We start from the raw sequence: 21,698 nt of genomic DNA, 5'->3' as shown, positions 1-21,698 counted from the left end.
ATGCTGGGAAAGATTGAAAGCAGGAGTAGAAGGGGATGACAGAGAATGAGATAGCTGGATGGCATCACCAACTGGAAGGACGTGATTTTGAGTAAACTCCAGAAGTTGGTGATGGCAGGGAAGCCTGGCATGCTGCATTCTATGAGATCACAAAGAGTCAAACATGACTGAGCATCTGAACTGGACTGAATTGAAGTACAAAACTAAATCTAAAGACAAGCAATGATTTTAAAAAGTGTGTTAAAAGAATTCCTAGAATAGGAAGAATAAGATCACTCAACATATTTAAAAAAATCTTAATTCATGTTTCAGTGCTGTTCTGAAACGGATCACCAGCCCAGGTTGGGTGCATGAGACAAGTGCTCGGGCCTGGTGCACTGGGAAGACCCAGAGGGATCAGGGTGAGAGGGAGGTGGGAGGGGGGACTGGGATGGGGAATACATGTAAATCCATGGCTAATTCATTTCAATGTATAACAAAAACTACTGTAATGATGTAAAGTAATTAGCCTCCAACTAATAAAAAATAAAAAATAAAAAAAAATCTTAATTCACTTATAATAAGATCAATGTAAACTAAAAATGACTCTGAAATACTAGTTTTCACCAGCAAGTTTGGCATTGCTCTCAATTCCTTTGGATATGTACTCAGAAGTAGGGTTTCTGGTCATATGGTGGTTCTATTGTTAGTTTTTCTAGTAACCTTTACCCTGTTTTTCATAGCAGCTGCACCATTTTACCTTCCCACCATCAGTGTACAAGCGTTACAATTTTCCGCATTTTTGTTAACATTTTTTTTTCCAGCAGTAGTCATTCTAGCAAGTGTGAGCTGGTATCTCACTGTGGTTTTGGCTTGCATTTCCCTAATGATTAGTGGTATTGAGGATCTTTTTCTATGTATGTGGCAAAATATGGAAATAACCTAAACGTCCATTGATGGATAAATGGCTAAAAAATATGGTGCAAAGGTGGTGGTAATAGTTTTAGTCCTAAGTCATGTCCAAGTATTTGTGACCGTATGGACTGTAGCCTGCCAGATTTCTCTGTCCATGGGATTTCCCAGGCAAGGATACTGTAGTGGATTGCCATTTCCTTTTCCAGGAGATCCTCCTTATCCAGGGATCAATTCCACATCTCCTGCTTGGCAGGTGGATTCTTTACCACTGAGCCACCTGGGAAGTCTGGTGTATATGTACAGTAGAATATTATTCAGCCTTAAAAAGGAAGGAAACCCTGTCCTACAACATGAATGAACCTGAAAGACATTAAGTGAGATAAGGCACTCGACAGAAGGACAAAGACTGTCTGATTCCACTTGAATCTGAAATAGTCAAACTCATAGAAACAGAGAGTAGAGGATGGTTGCCAGGAGATGGGAGCAGGGGAAATTAGGGAACTGCTGTGAAAAATAGAAAGTGCATGTTATACAAGATAAATAAGTTCTAGAGATCTGCTGGACACCTTTGTACTCAAAGTTAGCAATACTCTGTTGTGCACTTAGAATTTTATTAAGAGGGTAGATCTCATGATAAAAATTCTTACCATAGTAAAAAAAAAAATTGATCAGTAAGAGTCTAAGAGTTTGATAGTACAGTATATGTACACAAATGTAAAGAAACACAGTCATATATTCTGAGAGAAGAATGCCAGGATGCAGTCTCTGTGGATGAAGATTTGATTCTGCCTACCAACATTTCAAATTTTCTCTGAGCCAGAAAATATAGCTACAGATAGTCTCTCTCATTTATGAAATTATGCACAGGCAAGGGTAAAATGTCAGCAGTGTTTGAAATAGTAAAAGAATGGAAACAGTCTAGATGCCCACCACAGGTGAATGGTTAAAGGAGTTGTAGTATTATTCTTACTGTAAAAATAGAAAATGTTCACATTTTCATGACTGCATGAATATTTGCAGAGCCAAGTAGTGTATTTTCCCTTCTTGACTTGTTTTACTGTTGTTTGCTGCTGTTTCTAGTTATCTGTTTTCCCTGCAGTTACCTTCCATACTTTGCAAATGCTCTCACCTGCGGCTTTCAGAGCTCTTACTCATCCTTGGCTGTAAGCTTTCTAGGCCAACTATGACATTCTCATTCTGTGATTCCCTTCATTTCTTCCTGGGCTGATTCCAATGTTTCTTTGCCTTGTCATCTCCTATCTTCATTTTATTCTTTCGTTTATATGAACACACCCTTGAGAAAATTATTAAGAAGATGTAAAAAGGAGGTGAATTTTCTGAGTTTTTACATGTCTAAAATGTTCCTGTTCCACTCACAGTCAGTTGGCAGTCTGTCTTGGTACAAAATTAAGAGATCGAGAATTACTTCCCTCAGAATTACAAAAGTTTCGCTCTGTTGTCTGTTAGCATCGGTGATGTTGCTGAGAAATCTGATGTTTTATGAATTCTTGTTTCTTCCTAGTTTTTTAAGAAGAGAGAAAGCAAGCAAGCATTCTGTTTTCTGATTATCTCACCATTCTTCTCCTAAAACTCTTAATTCAGGGAAACAGAGGGGAAAGACTCTCTTTTCCACTCCTTTTCCAAATGGATAGAAGTACCCTTGTATCTGCTCCTTCCTCTGTGCCGTGTGATTTATGGTTAAACTTTTTGATCTATGGGAACATCTCCCCATAGATGGTGATGACATTTAGATACACTCTTTTGTTGATAGAGTCTAATTTTCAGCCCCCATCTCTGTCTGTGTTGACTCTTCCATTGTCTTTACATTTATACTATTATTACCTTAGTCTTCCTGAGTAAAATTAATGCCTTTGGCAGAAAGGAGGGAGGTCAAAAGAAGTTAAAAAGTGAAAAGTCTCAATTATATTTTAATATTTAGAATTTTTTCTTTGTTATTGTATAGAACATTTTCTCCACTGGAAGTTTGGTTTTCCCCATCTTACTCAGTTTCAGCTTACTTAACCTCATGTTGTATAAACCCATCTTCAGTTATCTGCTTAAACTCCTAGATCTTTTATTAGGTGTATGGATATCTCTGTATACTTATTTCTTTTTTAATCCTAAATTTACTATGTTATTTCCTTCAGCCTAGTTATTTATGTTGCATAGCCAAAATGCAAACATTATTGATACTATTACATTTAGAATTTTATTTCTAACATGATGTCTATTCTTCAGAAGACATTGGAAGATGTATGAAAACAGCCTACGTACAGACTCTCCCTCTTTCTGCAGTAAAACTGTCTTCCTGTGGTCACTGAGCTATGCAATGCCAGCCCAAGGCACAGATTGTTATGAGAATCAAACTAATCATTAAAACTAATATATCATATTCTCCCTCACACAAATCATTAAGGCAGATGATACAAATGGATTTGACAGACCATGGCCCACCAATTTTTTACTTGTCAACAGAGGCTTGAGTTTAACTGAAATCAAGCTGTTTCATGTATTAAGTTAGGGCCAACATAAAGATTTTCATAGCCAAGAATAATTACAAACATGAAATTACTAAAATACGAAATTGCTTATGACTAATCAATAAAAGTGAGTCAAGAATAATTGCCAAATAGGAAGCTACATTATTTTAGATGATAATAAGCATTTAAAATAACTCAATTGGATCTATTTCTTTGTAATTAATGGTTTACATGGATACTTTAATCTCTGAAGTTCATGTTGTATTTTCAAAAAGTAAGTACTTAATTCTCATCAGTGTGAGATAATTTAAAGAAAGAAGCTTGTATTTCTTCTTCTGATGAAGGGCAAACTCCTCCAAATAGAAGTGTAGCATCTACTTTGCAGTACTACCACATAAGAATTTTAAATAACTTGAATTATTTTGGTACCAAGTGGGATTTGAGGATGAAGAATATAGGTTTCTAAATTGGAATTTCTGTAGCTATGGCAATTAATATCCTCAGTAGAGCAGAAGTACAGGGTAAAGTGTAAAGAATCAGAATCTTAGCAGTCATTCATCCATTCAACACCTCCTAGATACAGTCCATATTGCTAAATAATATGCAGAGGGAAATGGAGCTGAGGATACATAGAGGGAAAAGTCACTGTTAGAGAAAAATCTGTGGGACATACAGATGTCCCACAGCATTCCAGAGTCAGAGGCTATGTTCTATTATTTAATTTAGAATATTTCCAGTTTTTATTGGTTGAAACAATAGTGACTGAAGAAATGCTATTTCAGAATCTATATAATAAGAAGAAATGTGATTTTTGAGTTCAGAAAACATAGAAAAAGATTAGTGTTAAAATTTACCCTGCAATCACAAGGAACAATAATTCATTATGTTTCATGTCTAAACTGCTGCCAAAGCTTTCGAATGAAATTGTTAAGTTTTGAAAGCACAGCGAATGACCTCCATTTTTTAAATTGTTGAAGGTAAGATAAAATTGTCCATCCAATTATGGAACCCGTTTACTGTGACTGAGAATGATTGAAACATTCCTGTTCACACAAATCTGTCATAAAGGTTTCTTTTTGGTGACAGCTCTTATCCTTCTCTTGGCAGTGTTACTGAAAAGGTTTGCAAGGGATTTTTCAATATATAGAAAAGGTTCTGCTGTTTTTATTCCAAAAGCATCTGTTTCTTACTGTGTGACAACTGCTTATGATAAAATGATAGGCTTTTTGTGTGTGATATAGAATTCCTTTGCTGAATGCTTACACACCTTAAGGGAGGTTCTTTCTTGTGTTAGTCCTGATAACTCTGTGAAATGGTATAAAACTGGCCACTCCTTTTTCATCGTAAACATTTTTTTTCCATTTATTTTTATTAGTTGGAGGCTAATTACTTTTGACATGAATCAGCCATGGATTTACATGTATTCCCCATCCCGATCCCCCCTCCCGCCTCCCTCTCTACCCGATCCCTCTGGGTCTTCCCAGTGCACCAGGCCCTAGAGGAAACCAGATCTGAAAGAGACACGTGCACCCCAATGTTCATCGCAGCACTGTTTATAGTAGCCAGGACATGGAAGCAACCTAGATGCCCATAAACATTCTTAAATGCTGCTTCTCAGAACTTATATGAAAATTGCTTCCCAGGACTGTGGACTTTATTATACTTTTACTTCGTTGTTTTTGTGTTTTGTTCTGATACCTCCAACTAATGAAATTTGTTCCCATTATTCTCATATTAAAGGCATGAAATTTTCTATAAATACAGATAACTTTGTTTTCCATCTTAATTTTGTGCACACTATTAGAAAGACAGAAAATGCCATGGTGGTAGCCAAATAATTTATACAGATTCTTCTTAATTTTGTGTTTCAGGCCTATGAAGCATATTCCAAAGTAATAACCATAACATTTAAAATACACCTACTTGCATAACATTTTTGTTGAAGTGGGTTTTAGGGATCATATGTTCTGCAACATTTCTGGAAAGAGAGTACAAAGAATATTTTAAAATGAAACTTTCAATTTTTACTTCAGCTCCTTTTTTTGATTGAGAAGTTATGAATATATTTTGCCCTCAGTTCACAAATGAAAATGTGTTAAAATGCAATTAATCTACCATATTAACTCTATGAAATATTGTCTGTATTTGTTAAACACTTCAAAATTCTGCTGCGAACCAGTTAATTCTAAGTAATTTCTCAGTTAAATATTTACATGGGCTTTCATGATGATAAGCTCTCTCCTGTCTTAAATAATCAGCAGATTGTCCAGTGTAACACACTGTAATAGCAACCCACTAGGACTTAAAATGGTTTAGCTGGTTGGGACTATTTTTTGCATAGTTTTATCCTAGCTAAAAGAGGTAACAGCTTTAGGAATTCCTTTCCTTGTCAACATTTCTAATGTCCAGAGTTCTGTTTAAAAATGAATGCTTGTGAGGGGATGTTTACATCATGAATATCCTAAATACAGTCTTAAGTTTCTCTTTCGGAAAGGCAATAAATCTTTATGATTGTAAAATTTTAGGAATAACTCAGTTTAAAGTTATTTTCATAAAGCCTAAGTAGATGGAAAAAGTAAAAAAAAAATGGATAGAAATTATTCTTCACCAAATTAAATTGAAGAAGAAAATAATGCATAGATTATGCAAAGATTCTATATGCACAAAGATACTTAAGACATGATTCTCCAAATGGGAAAATGGTATAAACATGTAAAGCATCAGTAGTAGTCAAAGATTTAAATAATCATAATAGAGATGATGTCACAAATAGTAGATGATTAATTCTTTTTTATATTTGAGCTTTCATAGACTTCAGAGTTTTTTGTTTCTTGAAGTATAACATATATACAGAAGAGTATATATCAAAAGTTGTAGTTCAAAAGATTTTTTGCAAATTGAATATATCCACTTTACCAACATACAGATCAAGAATAAGAGCAGTTAAACCTACCCATGATACCAAAATCCAGATCAAGAATCAGAGCAAAAGCTCATGGTTTTTTGATTCTATTACAGTAAGATTAATTCTTAGATGAACTGTAAGGCAGTTTTACTCTTAGACATCAGAGAGTGAAATGATCACTTTGGATGAGAAATAGAGACAAGACTGAAAGTCCTCCAATGTGGTATTTAAGTCCAAGGCAAATTTTTGAAAATAAATATAATTATATGTAGACCAGGAACCTGTTTCCTACCACTGATGCTCAGTATTATTCTATCTCTGTTTAGTTTCTTATGATCTAGTTTTATAAGTACTTATTAATTCTCTTCTGTAAGTATGATAGAAAAGATAGAAAAAAGTGATTTTTTGTCCTCTAAAACTCATAGTCAACTAAGAGGATGAGTAAAACATACATATGACAGCATTTACAAGGTTAGAGTAAGAAGGAATTATTGAAGGGTTCTGAGGCAAATGCTGAACTCTGCCCAAGTTTAATTTGAGGAGCTTCAGCCTCGGTATAAGTTTTGCTAGGTGATAGGTTAATACATTGTTTGACTTTACTAAATGCAAGGAATAGTTAGCTGGAGAATTGCAAGTAATGTTCAGTTCAGTTCAGTTCAGTTCAGTTGCTCAGTTTTGTCCGACTCTTTGCAACCCCATGAACCGCAGCACTCCAGGCCTCCCTGTCCATCACCAACCCCCGGAGTCCACCCAAACCCATGTCCATTGAGTCAGTGATGCCATGCAACCATCTCATCCTCTGTCATCCCCTTCTTCTCCTGCCCTCAATCTTTCCCAGCATCAGGGTCTTTTCAAATGAGTCAGCTCTTCGCATCAGGTGGCCAAAGTATTGGAGTTTCAGCTTCGTCAGTCCTTCCAATGAACACCCAGGGCTGATCTCCTTTAGGATGGACTGGTTGGATCATCCTCAAATTTTAATTTTCTAATTCCGGAAAAAATATTATTTTTCAATAATTGGTTGACTGATGGTTTACTAATGATAATATTGATATTATTTTTCTTTGTAAATCATCTAATATTTAATACAGTCAGATAAAAATATTCTGAATATTAAGGTAGTAGAGCTAGGGTTAAAATTTTGTCAGGATAATCCAAATAGTGAATTGGATCAAAAATATCATTGGAGATGAAAAATAATCCCACTTTTTCATCAAATTCCTTGCTAGGTCCAAGAGTTAGCAAAGGTCAGGAGTGGGGGAGTACTCAGAATCATGACTGTCTGGGAGGCATGTTAGTGGGTTTATCTGTGAGTATGTCATATCTTACTTTGGGGCTTTTAACAAAAAGTTTCTCATAAATTTTTTTAATCCATTGAATACATTCCAAGTCAAGTTTAATATTTTCATCTTATGTAGGCTTTTGCTATGTAATTTTTCTTAACTAGTAAAGGGAATGGAATTTTTATTACATGTGGCTCAGAATTAATTGTACTCCCTTGATGAATGTTCAGTATGTGTATGTTTTAGTAGCTCACATTTAAAAACACTGAAAGATCTGTCAACATTTGGATGTATATCAAAAATGTTATGTGTAAGTTTGACTATTCATGAAATTATAATAGTTTCCAAGGGTAAAAGGGAAGAGTTTTATCTGAAGCCAAGATTGTGTCAATCTTAAAAAAATGACCCAAGCCCTTGTGATTATCTTTTGGTATATTTTGATTTGAAAATTTGTTTTTCTTATCACGTCAGGAATTTACCATCCTAAAATTGACCTAATTAGGCAACTTTCTTTGGTTATCTATCATTTGGCAGGTGTTTTTGGTTAAAAAAATAAAAAACGGAACTGATCACATTTTTCATTCCCTGGTTTTTATTCCTCATAAATCAATAAAACATAGTCTCTACATGCCCCTGTAACATTAATTTTTCCAAAAATAGGTAAAAGAATAAATACGTACATTTTATGAATACCTGGTCAGTTGTTCAGTCATGTCCAGCTCTCATGGATGGTCCCCTCTGTCCATGGGATTTTTCCAGACAAGAAAACTGGAGTAGATTGCCATTTCCTTCTCCACATTTTGTGAATACTTTGTGGAGGAAGACTCAGGAAGATTTGGGGAACACTGAGCATTGTTGATGGCTTGCCAGGTGGATCAACAGTGATGAATTCACCTGCAGTGCAGGAGGCACAGGAGACATGGGTTCGAGCACTGAGTCGGGAAGATGCCCTGGAGGAGGAAATGGCAACCCACTCCAGTATTCTTGCCAGGAAAACCCCACGCACAGAGGAGCCCAGCGGGCTACAGTCCATAGGGTCACAAAGAGTAGGACTTTACTGAGCGATTGATCACACACACACGAGCATTGGTGATACATGCAGAATTTTTTGTGTAAATTCTTTTTCAAAATTAGTTATAGGAATTTATATTAAATTCTGACCACTTTAATCAAAGAAAAGCTGTCAGAGTGAAAAATTAAAATATATTTGTGATATTTTTGTTCTAAATAAAATTGGATGGTGAAATTACCATGCCATGACATTTGTGAAAAGTTAATTTCTATGAAAAACCAAAAAATGTATACATAATAAATACATCCTCACAAGCACACCTGATGTTTTACTTTAAATGTAGCTATGACTTTTAAGGAAAATGGTTACATTATAAAAATGAATCCTAATTTTCAAAAATTAGATGATAATGCTTCTCTTGAAGGGATGAAGGTGAATCAGATGTTCAAGTGTGTCTTTACTAGATTTCTCATATTCCAAAGTGTTTAAGGCCTTTAATATATTGTAGATTAACCATACATATTTTTAAAACCCTTTAAAAGTGCCACCTTTACCCAAAAGCCTTTTTTTTTCCTCTAACAGTGGATTGATTTCTCATTATGATTTTTTTTCAATAATTAACAGGTACCTGGTATTAAATAAGACAGTGATTCTACCATTTTCCTTATAGCCTGGTGAATCATTTCCTAAATAATCATTTAAAGGGAATTTGGGAAGACCCAGAGGAATCAGGGGGTGAGGGAGGTGGGAGGGGGGATCGGGATGGGGAATACATGTAACTCCATGGCTGATTCATGTCAATGTATGACAAAACCCACTGAAATGTTGTGAACTAATTAGCCTCCAACTAATAAAAATAAATGAAAAAAAAATAATAAAGGGAATTATGATAAATAATTTAAAGAACAAGTACAGGCACCTTAAGACTGATGCAGTAAGGCATCATTCATCTCTTTATGTGGACAATCCAGGGAGGTCAGGCTGGATTTTTCTTGAGGTCAGTTTGTGTTCTGGAGGATGGAGGGGTCTGTGTCTAGTGTCACCTAGAAAGCTCTTACAGGTGAGCAAGCGAGAGGGTGATGGAGCAGAAGGATGGAGGAGAATAATAGATGGTCAAATCCATCTATTTGGAGCTACATCAGTTGGACTTGGGGACTGGATGTGAAAAAGAAGTGAGAGAGGCAAGTGTGGAAGACAAGTTCTAGGTTCCCAACAAGAGCTCTAGCAGGATGGTGCGTGGGTTTACAGAGTTGGGGTGCTGGAAAAGGCCCCAGTTTTGGTGGGAGGGTCCTAAATGTGGTATTGCTGTGCTAAATTCAAATGCTGGTGAGAGCAGAGTAGGTGTATCTGGCAGGCAGTTGGATGTGTGGACCTACAAGCTCAAAGATAAGTTGAGTAAAAATCTTGGCATCATTGGCCTGGAGAAGCCAAGGTCCATGGTATAATATGAGATCGTGGCAGGAGAATGGGGAGAAAATGGGCCTAAACCCGCACGTTGAAAGGCTTAATAGGGAAGGAGGAAGCAGCCAGAGAGACTTGAGAAGCCTCCAGAGGGGTAACATCTTGCCGTCAATCCCAAAGACTTTAAACAGCAGCAGTATTAACATTCTGGTTTTTGTGCTGAGAATTTTTGTGTAAAAGTAATTATCTGTGAGAATCAGGAGATTCAGATTAGTGAACCTGAGGTTTCCTGCACCTTTTGTATAATTGAACAAAAAAAAGGTTATTTTTTTCTACCACTTGGAAAAAAATACTTTTCATGAGAAAGTATTAAGTAATGTCTATGAGGCTAAAAATTAAGTGTTATGAATAGATGAATGTTGAAGCTGATGTCATAACCAGGTGTTTTCTCAGAGGAAAACTACAGAGCCACTCTCAACCAAAAATGCTGTTGCATTTATAGAGTTTAAATACATGAAGAGGCATTGTTTTTCTGCCCGTAATATTGTTACCATTTATTGACAGCAGGTTGATCAAAAAAAAAAAAAAGACATGATTCCAGTGATATGAGAGTCACCCCTGGGAGTGATCACTGGTTAGGAATCTTTCTTTTCTTTTGTTGTGTTAACTCTGAAGATAAACCAGTCAAAGAAGGACAGTTCACTATTATTAATGTATTGTATAGTCTAAGCTTAGAAGAGCTCAGATCACTTTAAAAGTTTTTGTATAATCAATAAAATTAGTATTAATTTTCACAGCATTCTTTGCAAGGCAGGCATGCTTGAAGCAATCTACTAATATGTGTCCTTTTTTCCTTGTAGGGTTCCCTGGGGATACAAGGCCCCCAAGGTCCACCTGGAAAAGAGGGTCAGAGGGTAAGTAAACTCAGAACAACTGGCAGGCATACTAACTCAGAGGTTACTTATTTCTGAACACTTATAAAAAATAAATTGGAATACGGCAGGCGAATGGGCAATGGGAGAATGTCAACTATCTGAAAGCTGAAATTTGAGATTTTGACAGAGCTTTTACAATCCAGAAAATTCTATATATTTTCCAGATTGGCAGCACAAGTGTGGAGATACTGTTTGGGTGAAATGAATTAACTGTCATTTAATCTGGAACACGTGATCCTATTTTGGGGTTTTTTTTGAGTTAAACTCATCTTTGCTGATTTAAGTTTAATGAGTTATCTTTGTGGCGTTTTAGCCTGCTCATGAATTCTGGAAAGGCTGTGGATATTAACTGCATTCTTTAGCCAAATTAAATTATTGACATTAGTGACTCTTTGTGGTTAACTTTTCCTACCTTTGAGATATGTATGTATCACATGAACACATCGTACTTGCCGAGGGAGTATAGCAGTCACCTTCCAGTTCAGTTAGGCTTACTGGATCCCAGTAAAAGGAAGCCTGGCGGTGAGACTTGGTCAGCCCTCCATGAACACTCTCTGCAATGGGGTACCCCATTCCTGTGGCTAACTGTTATTAACTATTTTCAAATCATGCTAAATATTCCAAACATTTTATATGTGCTTTGTTACATGAGTAGTATTTTTAACTTTTGTTACCTTATAGATGAGAATTGCGTGACTCATGGAGTGTAGATACCTTACCTAAAGTTACAGAACTAATGAAAAATCAAGCTAGGACTTGAATTTGGGCTTTCTGACTTTGGATTTCATGTTCTCTTTTACTGTCTCAGCATGTTAACCCCAGATCTCTTTCTTAGTCATTTAAACTTATTATTCCCTGTTCTGCCCCCTGGCAAATAAGTCTGTTGCCTCAGATACATGAGTCCTTCAAATATTTGAAGACCTATGGTATTTTTACCAAGGTTTGCCTTTTGTCGGGTTGATCCACATTCTCTAAGCTCCTCCTCCTGTCTAGATTACTGACTACCTAACATGCCAGTGGTCTTTCCCAGAAAACACTCATGAACCTTCTGAAGGTGTCAGTAATGGAACTGGAGGTATATATGGTATTTAGGGCAGAGTTAAGTGTGGCAAATATTCCCTGTGCCTATGACCACAGGCTTCTTTTGCAACCTAAGCACAGTGCTTCTGTGAATGGCATCACACTTTGTTTTTCCTAACTCCTTCTACTAGGGCAGCTCTCTTTTTTAGAATTTATTTTCCAGAGTTACAGTTAAAAGTTTATTAGGAAAAAAAATGAACTAGATGACATCCAAGTTTGTTCAGTTAAAAAATTCTGTATCCAGTTCTTTTTCCCAGTGGCTATTTCAGTGAACATAGTAGGTCTTAGTAAGTTTGGATGATGAAAAAAAAGAAAACTGTTGTGAATAATAGCTAACATTTATGGGCTACCTATTTCTAATTTCATTTATTTCTCACAATAGCTCTGTGAGATAGATTGTACTACAGGGCTCACAGGGAAACAGAGTTTGTTCAGGAGCCTGAATAGAAGACATTGCTATTAAGTGGATTATGTAGATATTTTAAAACTATTTACAAAATAGTCACGTCTGGGTTCTACTCTCAACACCTATGTGTATAATTATAGTTTCCCTCTTTTTAGCTCTCCAGCTCACTATCCAAGAGTTCATTAATCCACCTGATCAAAGTTTTAAATAGTCTAGGGAAAAAATTGAAGATTACTTCCCTAGATCTGTGCTTTTGAGGCTGTCTTAAGCATTGTACCTACTGGAGGCAGAAGACTAGATGAAATGACCTTGTGTATTTAATGCCTAAGCTTCTTATTTTGTCACAGTCATGGCCAAGATGACTGTTCCATCTAGGACCATGTTTCTGAATTAACTTCTGTCTTCAGCATCCAGGGGACATTTTGCTTATAGTAACTACCCCTTCATGGAAACTGAGTGATCAGTTATACCCCCTAGTTAATCTATAAGGAGCAAAATACATAAGGAACACAATAACAAAATATCCAAAATATGTAAGGAACACATGCAACTCAGTAGCAAAACATGCAACAACCCAATTTTCAACTGGACAAAGGACCCGAATAGACACTTCTCAGAAGAAGACATACAAATGACCAACAGCTGTATGAAAAGGTGCTCAATGTAGCTAATCATTAAGGAAAACTATTCAAAACTGCTGTGAGCTATCACCCCACATTTGCTAGAATGGCCAGTATCAGAAAGACAAGAGATAAGCATTGACAGGTTATGGAGAAGAGGGAACCCAGGCTCCCTGCTGGTGGGAATGTAATTTGGTGTAGCCACCATGGAGAACAGTATGGAGGTTCCCCCAAAAAGTAGATCTACCTTATGAGCCACGAATCTCACCTCTGGGTGCATATCTGAAGGAATGAAACCAGTATTTTGAAGAAATATGCATACTCCCATGATATGGAAGCAACCTAAATATCTATTGACAGGTGAATAAATAAAGAAAATACAGTTAAACACACACACACATACAGTGGAATATTATTTCAGCCTTAATAAAGAAGGAAATCTTGCCATTTGTAACAAAATGGATGAACCTGGAGGATATTATGCTAAACGAAATAAACCAGTCATGGAAAGACAAATACTCACTTATATGTGGAATCTGAAAATGTAAAAATCCATAGAAACAGTGAGTAGAGTGGTGATTACTATAGGATGGGGGAGAGGGCAGATGTGGATCACAGGGTACAAAGTCTTAGATATACAAGATGAATAAGTTCTGGGGACCTAATGTACAGCAATGAGAGTGTAATTAATATTGTGTTGTATACTTGAAATTTGATGAAAGAGTATATCTTAAGGGTTTCCACCACAAAGAGGTAACTATTTGTGAGCAGATGGATCTGTTAATTAGCTTGATTATTGTAACTATTTCACAATGTGTCAAGTATATCAGATCAAGTTGTATACCTTCAATATACACAGTTTTAATTTTCAACAATGACTCAGTAAAGTAGAATGATAATAAAACTAATAAACAGAGTTTTAGTTTCAACTCCAGAAAGTAGCTTACAGTCCCTGGGTGGTTTGAGATGGAAATTATGGAGCTAAGTGGGTGAAGGTAGGCAGTGTGTCTGAATTCCTCCCTCAGTAGCAGCGATTTTTTTTTTTTAAATTTGAGTGGTAAGAACACTTAACATGAGGTCTACTCTCTTAACAAATTTTAAGTTTACAGTGAAATTGTACTTGTTTTTAAAAATAAAGTATAGTTGATTTGCAATGTCATGTTAATTATCGCCGTACAGCAAAGCGACTCAGTTATATAGGCATTCCTCTTTAATATCCTTTTCCATTATGGCTTATCATAGGATATTAAATATAGTTCCCTGTGCTTAGCATAGGAGCTCGTCGTTTATCCATTCTGCACATAAAAGCTTGCATCTGCTAACCCCAACCGACCTCTCTCCACCTCTCGCAGTCCCCTCCCCGTTGCAGCCACAAGCCTGTTCTCTATATCCCTGAGTCTGTTTCTGTTTACAGTGAAACTGTACTTCCAACTTGGGCTGACGTGGTCATTTCAAGGCACCGCCTCCTTTATTTTAATGAAAACTTCTTCCCAGTCAGATCTTCACCGGTCCTACAACTGTGAATCACAGAATAGGATTGATCCTTGTCATCATTAAATTTCATCTTCTGGGTGTTAGTTTCTAACACCATTCTGTTAGCTGTTTTCCCAGTGAAATAGCTCTACTCCACCTTAAATTTTGCTAAGCCTGCCCTCTGAGTCTTCATTCACATCACTAATAAATCCTGAGCAGGACAGGCCTGACTCTCTGTAACCCCAGCAAAGCTGCCACTTTACCGTTGATGTTCGTGTGGCGTGATACAAATCATGTACAAATACATTTGACCTCTCCTTCCTTCCCACCCACATTTCTTAATTTGTCTTGTAAGATAATTACAAGAGTCTTTGTCAGACTAGCTGAAATGAAAAGTATTCAAATGAGGTTCTTTTAAAATAATGATGCTTCAGATTGAAATTGTACCCTAGCAAAGCTTACATTTCAGAAGGTGAGTTAACGAATAATTCAAACTTATGTATTCTTCATGATAATTATGAAGGAACATATTCAAATTATAAAGTTCAACCACTATATTATGCAAATTTACTCCATTTATAAATATGTATAGTCCAGGTAATTTTATATTACTTTTTATTCTATCTTATCAAGAGTAACAGTGTCAGAAACTAAAGAATGTAGTAGAATTTTACAGATAATGTTAGGCAGGCTTTATTATTATTACTACTGCTTTTTCGCAAAGGCTGTATAGTTAAAGGAAGGCATTTAGGGCAGGTATTATTGATGTTATCCACATTTACAAATGATTATTTCCAAATGTGCTCAATGATTCATTCTGCTTTTCCGTTATTTGAAGGGGAAGCACATTAAGGACTTGACATTGACATTCGACATTGACATCCCTCAGTCGTGTCCAACTCTTCACGACCCCATGGACTGCAGCCTACCAGGCTCCTCTGTCCATGGGATTTTCCAGGCAAGAGCACTGGACTGGGTTGCCATTTCCTTCTCCAGGAGATCTTCCCGACCCAGGGATTGAACCCGGGTCTCCCGCATTGTAGGCAGACGCTTTACCGTCTGAGCCACCAGGGAAGTCCACATTAAGGAATAAGTATTCTTAAATATTTTCATTTAGGCCCAGCTTACTGCTACGATTTCTTCTCTGCTCAAGAGTTCAGCACGCAGCTCTTTTGGACACACAAATGTACATCTCTGTATATGTGTGTGTGTGTGTACATACACACAGACACACGCATTGAAAGCTAAGACCAGTAATTTTTCATTTCTCTGCAATTTGCGATAGAAAACAACAGAAAAACCTAGGAATTTAAAATTCTTTTCTATTGACCTATTCTCAAGAAAACCCATATTTTTTTTACAGGTGTTTGATCAGGAAGGAGTTAACTACCACTAAGTTTTTTGAAATGAAATATATAATATGTGCAAGTTTATGTTCCTTACTCCTCGGTATAATGTCTTTAAGGAAAGTAGAAGAAATCATTGATTTGTTAGTTTTTCTCAACAATTAAAAAGAGAGTATCTTCTATTCTACAATATCAGACATGAGTGTCAAATGTAAACATACCTTGAAAAAAATGTTTCCATAAAACATTATAGAAAAATGTTAATAATACTACTGTTATTTCTATCAAGGTGTAAGGACTCTGATTGATAGATTCCTTTTATTTTTCTCTTTAACCCTTTGTGTAGTTTTCTATATGCACAATAAGACCATTAATTTTTCACAAGTACCACACCAAAAATTCTGTTTAAGTTTTCATTAGTTGACTTTATCTTCTTCACTGTCTTATAAGCTACTAAATTTTAGATTATGTGTTCACTTAATAAAGCATAGGAGCAGTGTACTTCTTGTACTTGAAAGCTGCTGTTAACCTTAACAATGTTTGGTGGTGATGTATATCTGAGATTTGTGTTCTTCTGTTTGTGTTTAACCTCCTTATTTCTTCTTTGAATCTTTTACATGCCATTATTTTTTCCCTTTGTTATCTTTTTGAAGTCCTACAAGTAAAACATTTGACCGACACATATTTGGGTCTCACATCTTTTATGGATTAACACAGTTTTTAAAATTCAACTAATGTTGAATATTGACCCTAAGCCTCAGATAAGGATTTATCAGGGAGTAGTGGAGAAGGGCATCCTGGGGACACTTGCCTGGAGACCAAGGAGATGTCCAGCTCATGATGACAGAGAGGGCCCAAGAGGGTGACCAGGACAGGGTCAGGAAGTAAGCAGAAGAGAGTTTCAGGGTGCATAAAGGGTTCAGCAGCATTAAAATGGGGAACAAGGTTGGGGGGGAGATATTGGTTTAAAGAAGAGGTGACTGGAACTACTGCCAAAGTTTTAGTTGAATAAATGGGAGAGAAGTTTTAGTTGAATAAATGGGAGAGCATTGGAAACAAAACTTGCAAGAAAAGATAGGAGAGAATTAGGGGGTGCATTGTGAGGAAAGAGAGGCCGCAATGGGGAATCTAGGGGGAGAAAAGGATGGGAACTGCATGGGAGCCCAAGAAGATGTCTTAGTGAAAAGTGGAATATTTCAGACGGCTGAGCATGTTTGTGAAAGTTTACAGGAAACACCTCAAAAGAACTGGCATTTGTACAAATTCCCTCTAACACATAGATCCTTATGTTTCCCTGGTGGCGTGGCTGGTAAAGAATCTGCCTGCAATGTGTGAGACCTGGGTTGTATCCCTGGGTTGGGAAGATCCCCTGGAGAAGGGAATGGCTACCCACTCCAATATTCTGGCCTGGAGAATTCCATGGTCTGTATGGTCCATGGGGTCACAAAGAGTGAGACACGACTGAGAGACTTTCACTTTTATTTTTCTTAATAAAATTTCCAAAAACATAAAAAAGATTATCAGTTTTTGTCTCCTTGGATTTCTCCTTACAGTCACATTAAGTGCATGTCTGAACAACCTCATGGTTTGAAACAACCAGGGCCTGTTGTTAGTCGCTCTCGATCTCTGAAAGAACATTTATTGGAGAATCAGCTAGGGACTGCCCCAAACAGGAGACTGTTTGGCTAGACCTAGGTGACACCACACTCTTACTTTCTCTGCTGCTGGATCCTAATTTCAATCCTGTATAGAGAATTTATATTTAAAATGCCATATAAGTCATCTTATTAGAGAAGGAAATGGCAACCCACTCCAGTATTCTTGCCTGGAGAATCCCATGGACAGAGGAGCCTGGTGGGCTACAGCCCATGGGGTCACAAAGAGTTGAACACGACCAAGGAGTACGTCAAGGCTGTATATTGTCACCCTGCTTATTAGCTTATATGCAGAGTACATCATGAGAAATGCTGGACTGGATGAAGCACAAGCTGGAATCAAGATTGCTGGGAGAAATATCAATAACCTCAGATATGCAGATAACACCACATTTATGGCAGAAAGCAAAGAAGAACTAAAGAGCCTCTTGATGAAAGTGAAAGAGGAGACTGAAAAAGTTGACTTAAAACTCAACATTCAGAAAACTAAGATCATGGCATCTGGTCCCATCACTTCATGGCAAATAGATGGGCAAACATTAGGAACAGTGACAGACTTTATTTTGGGGGTTCCAAAATCACTGCAGATGGTGACTGCAGCCGTGAAATTAAAAGACGCTCGCTCCTTGGAAGAAAAGTTATGACCAAGCTAGACAGCATATTAAAAAGCAGAGACATTTCTTTAGCAACAAAGGTCCGTCTAGTCAAAGCTTTGGTGTTTCCAGTGGTTGTGTACGGATGTGTTGTTGTTTAGTCACTAAGTCGTGTTCGACTCTTTTGTGACCCCGTGGACTGTAGCCTGCCTGGCTCCTCTGTCCATGGGATTTTCCCAGGCAAGAATACTGGAGTCGGTTGCCATTTCTTTCTCCAGGGGAACTTTCAGACCCAGGGATTGAACCCAGGTCTCTTGCATCTCCTGCATTGGTAGGCAGATTCTTTACCACTGAGCCGCGAGAAGAGCCCTGTATGGATGTGAGAGTTGGACTATAAAGAAAGCTGAGTGCTGAAAAATTGATGCTTTGGATGCTTTTGAACTGTGGTGTTGGAGAAGACTCTTGAGAGTCCCTTGGACTGCAAGGAGATCCAGCCAGTTCATCCTAAAAGAAATCAGTCCTGAATATTCATTGGAAGGATTGATGCTGAAGCTGAAACTCCAGTACTTTGGCCACCTGATGTGAAGGACTGTTTCATTGGAAAAAATCCTTATGCTGGGAAAGACTGAAGGAAGGAAGATAAAGGGACGACAGAGGATGAGATGATTGGATGGCATCAGCAACTCAATGGACATGAGTTTGAGCAAGCTCCTGGAGTTGGTGATGGACAGGGAGGCCTGGCGTGCTGCAGTCCATGGGGTCACAAAGAGTTGGACACGACTGAGCGACTGAGCTAAACTGAAGTGACTAAACCACCAAGTCACCCTCTGTCTAGCTGTCAGTTTAGCTTCTCTGCCTGTGCCTGTCTGTTTTTTTTTTCCTGTTAATCCCCTCCAGGCAGCCATCCCTTTAATTGTCTGCTTTTAACATTCTTCTGCAGGTTTTACTTTTTACTCTCCCTCGAAGTGCTTGCCCCAAGCCGCCTCGCAGCCTGCATGTGGGGTCAGGGTTCCTTGTGTCCTATGAGGCATGGAGGACTCACCCTCCATATAAACCCAGAGGGAGAGCATGTTTTTTTTTTGCTTGGACCCATGTATAAATATGTAAACATACATGTTGTGAATGACGACGAGAGGTTTTGCATGCTGTAACTAGTGGTTCATGTTTATTGCACATGTTAAACTTCTGGCATTCAGCTGGTAGGTTTTTCCATTTCCTGAAGATTTCTCCTTACTGATTACCTTGAGAGTTTTGGAGCGATACCATCCATCTTTGACCCTATCTGCCATCTAGACGGGAAACTGGGCAAGTGTGTACCCTGTGCAGGCCCTGAGAGCTATGCCTCTTTCCCCTAACAGCTTCTCTGAATGCGCAAAGCTAACATGAGGCTCATTGGATGGAATCCATCAAATCTCCACATGTCCCAGCTCTCCTGTTTGCAGCGCTGCATAGATGACCTCAGGGAACTGTTACTGTTGTTCCAGTACCTGATATAGCCAACTTTGCCTTTATTTGACTTTCTTTCTAGAAACTCACCATTTAGGATTATCTAGTTATCCACAGTTTACCTATAAGACTATCAAAATTAGCACTTACAAAAGGTCAATAATTGAGAAAACATTTATTGAGTTAAATTAATATTGGTGAGAAAATATACTGTGATATGAATTCTACAATATAATAAATCATATGTTGGTTTATCTTGTTTTTTAATTGAAATGTAGTTGGTATTATATCAGTTTCAGTTATACAGTGTGGTGATTTGACATTTTAATAGCTCATACTCCATTTATTAGAGAATAAACACTGTATTCCGCTGTACTATACAATATATCCTTGTCGCTCATTATTTTATTCATTATCGCTTGTATCCCTTAATCCTATATCCCAGTCGTGATTCCCCCCATCCTTCTCCTCACTGGTAACCACTAGTTTTTTCTCTATAGCTGTGAGTCTGTTTCTGTTTTGTTATATTCATTTGTTTCTTTTATTTTTTAGATTCTGCATATAAGTGATAGCATACAATATTTGGCTTTCTCTGTACTATTTATTTCACTAGGCATAATACTCTTTAGGTTCATCTACATTGCTGCAAATGGCAGAATTTAATTCATTTTATGGTTATAAATTCCAATTTATATGTTTAATATATATCACATCATCTTTATCTATTCATCTGTTGATGTACACTTAGGTTGCTTCCATATCTTAGCCATTGTAAATAATCCTGCTATGAACATCGCAGTGCATGTATCTTTTCAAATTAGTGTTTTCATTTTCTTTAACTATATATCCGGGAGTGAAATTGTGAGATCACATAGTAGTTCTGTTTTTAGTTTTTTTGAGGAACCTCAATACTGTTTTCCACAATGACTGAACCAATTTACATACCCATCAGTAGATAAGGCTTCCATTTTCTCTGCATTTTGCCAGCATTTGTTATTTTTTGTCTTTTTGATGATAGCTCTTCTAACAGGTGTGAGGTGATATTTCTTTGATTTTTACCTTTCTGTGATGATTACATCTTTGCATGTGCCTCTCTGCCATCTCTATGTCTTCTTTAGAAAAATATCTATTCAGGTCTTCTGCCCATTTTTAAATTGGATTTTGGGTTTTTTTGACATTTAGTTGCATGAGCTGTATATTTATTTTGGATATTAACAGCTTATCAGTCATATCATTTGCAAATATTTTCTCCATTCAGTAGGTTGCACTTTTGTTTTGTCAGTGGTTTTCTCTGATGTGAAAAAGCTTTTAAGTTTAATTAGGTCACATTTATTTTAGTATTCGTTTCCTTTCCTTAGGAGACAGATCAAAAAATACATATTGCTATATTATGTCATAGAGTATTCTGCTGTTCTCTTCTAGAAGTTTTGTGGTCTTCAGACCTGAAGACTTATATTTAGATCTTTAATACATTTTAAGTTTATTTTTGTGTACTATATAAGAATATGTTATGTGTCCTTTTTTACATGTAGATGTTCAGTTTTCCCAGCAACACTTACTGAAAAGACAATCTTTTCTCCATTGCATAGTCTTGCCTCCTTTGTCACTGATCAGTTGACCACAAGGGTGTGGGTTTATTTCTGGGCTGTCTATTCTATTCCATTTATCTATGTGTTTGTCTTTGTACCAATACAATGCTGTTTTGATGACTGAAGCTTTGCAGTATAGTGTGAAGTCGGGAAGCTTAGTAACTCCAGGTTTATTCTTTTTTCTCAAAATTGCTGTATCAATTAAAGGTCTTTTGTGGGTCCATGTAAATTTTAGGGTTATTTGTTCTACTTCTGTGAAAAATATCTTGGATATTTTGATAGGGATTATGTTAAATCTATAGATTTGGGGGATAGTATAAACATTTTAACAATATTAATTCTTCCAATTAAAGAACATGAAATATCTTTCCATTTCTTTGTATATTTTTCTGCATCTATTGAGAACATCATGTGATTTTATTCTTCAGTTTGTTGATATAGTATGTCACATTGATTGATTTGTGAGTATTGAATTATTACTGCCTCATTGGAATAAATCACACTTAAGCATAGTGTATGATTCTTTTTTGTGTTTTGTGGAATTGATTTGCTAATGTCTTGTTCAGGATTTTTACATTTATAG

The 21,698-nt window shown here is 36.9% G+C and overlaps 1 protein-coding gene across 1 annotated transcript in view; it reads left to right on the top strand.

The window, feature by feature from the left end:
• The window catches only part of COL19A1 (collagen type XIX alpha 1 chain), a 424,857-nt gene that overhangs the window by 230,251 nt on the left and 172,908 nt on the right, over positions 1-21,698 (top strand). The window contains exon 14 of the mRNA XM_070450224.1: positions 10,833-10,886. Within this exon, the coding sequence (XP_070306325.1) occupies positions 10,833-10,886 (54 nt within the window). The remainder of the gene's footprint in view (positions 1-10,832; positions 10,887-21,698) is intronic.

This window comes from Odocoileus virginianus, chromosome 19 (genome assembly GCF_023699985.2).
Source record: "Odocoileus virginianus isolate 20LAN1187 ecotype Illinois chromosome 19, Ovbor_1.2, whole genome shotgun sequence".
In the NCBI taxonomy this organism is placed as follows: domain Eukaryota; kingdom Metazoa; phylum Chordata; class Mammalia; order Artiodactyla; family Cervidae; genus Odocoileus; species Odocoileus virginianus.
The sequence above is the reverse complement of the archived record's forward strand: the minus strand, read 5'-3'. Positions and strand labels throughout refer to the sequence as shown.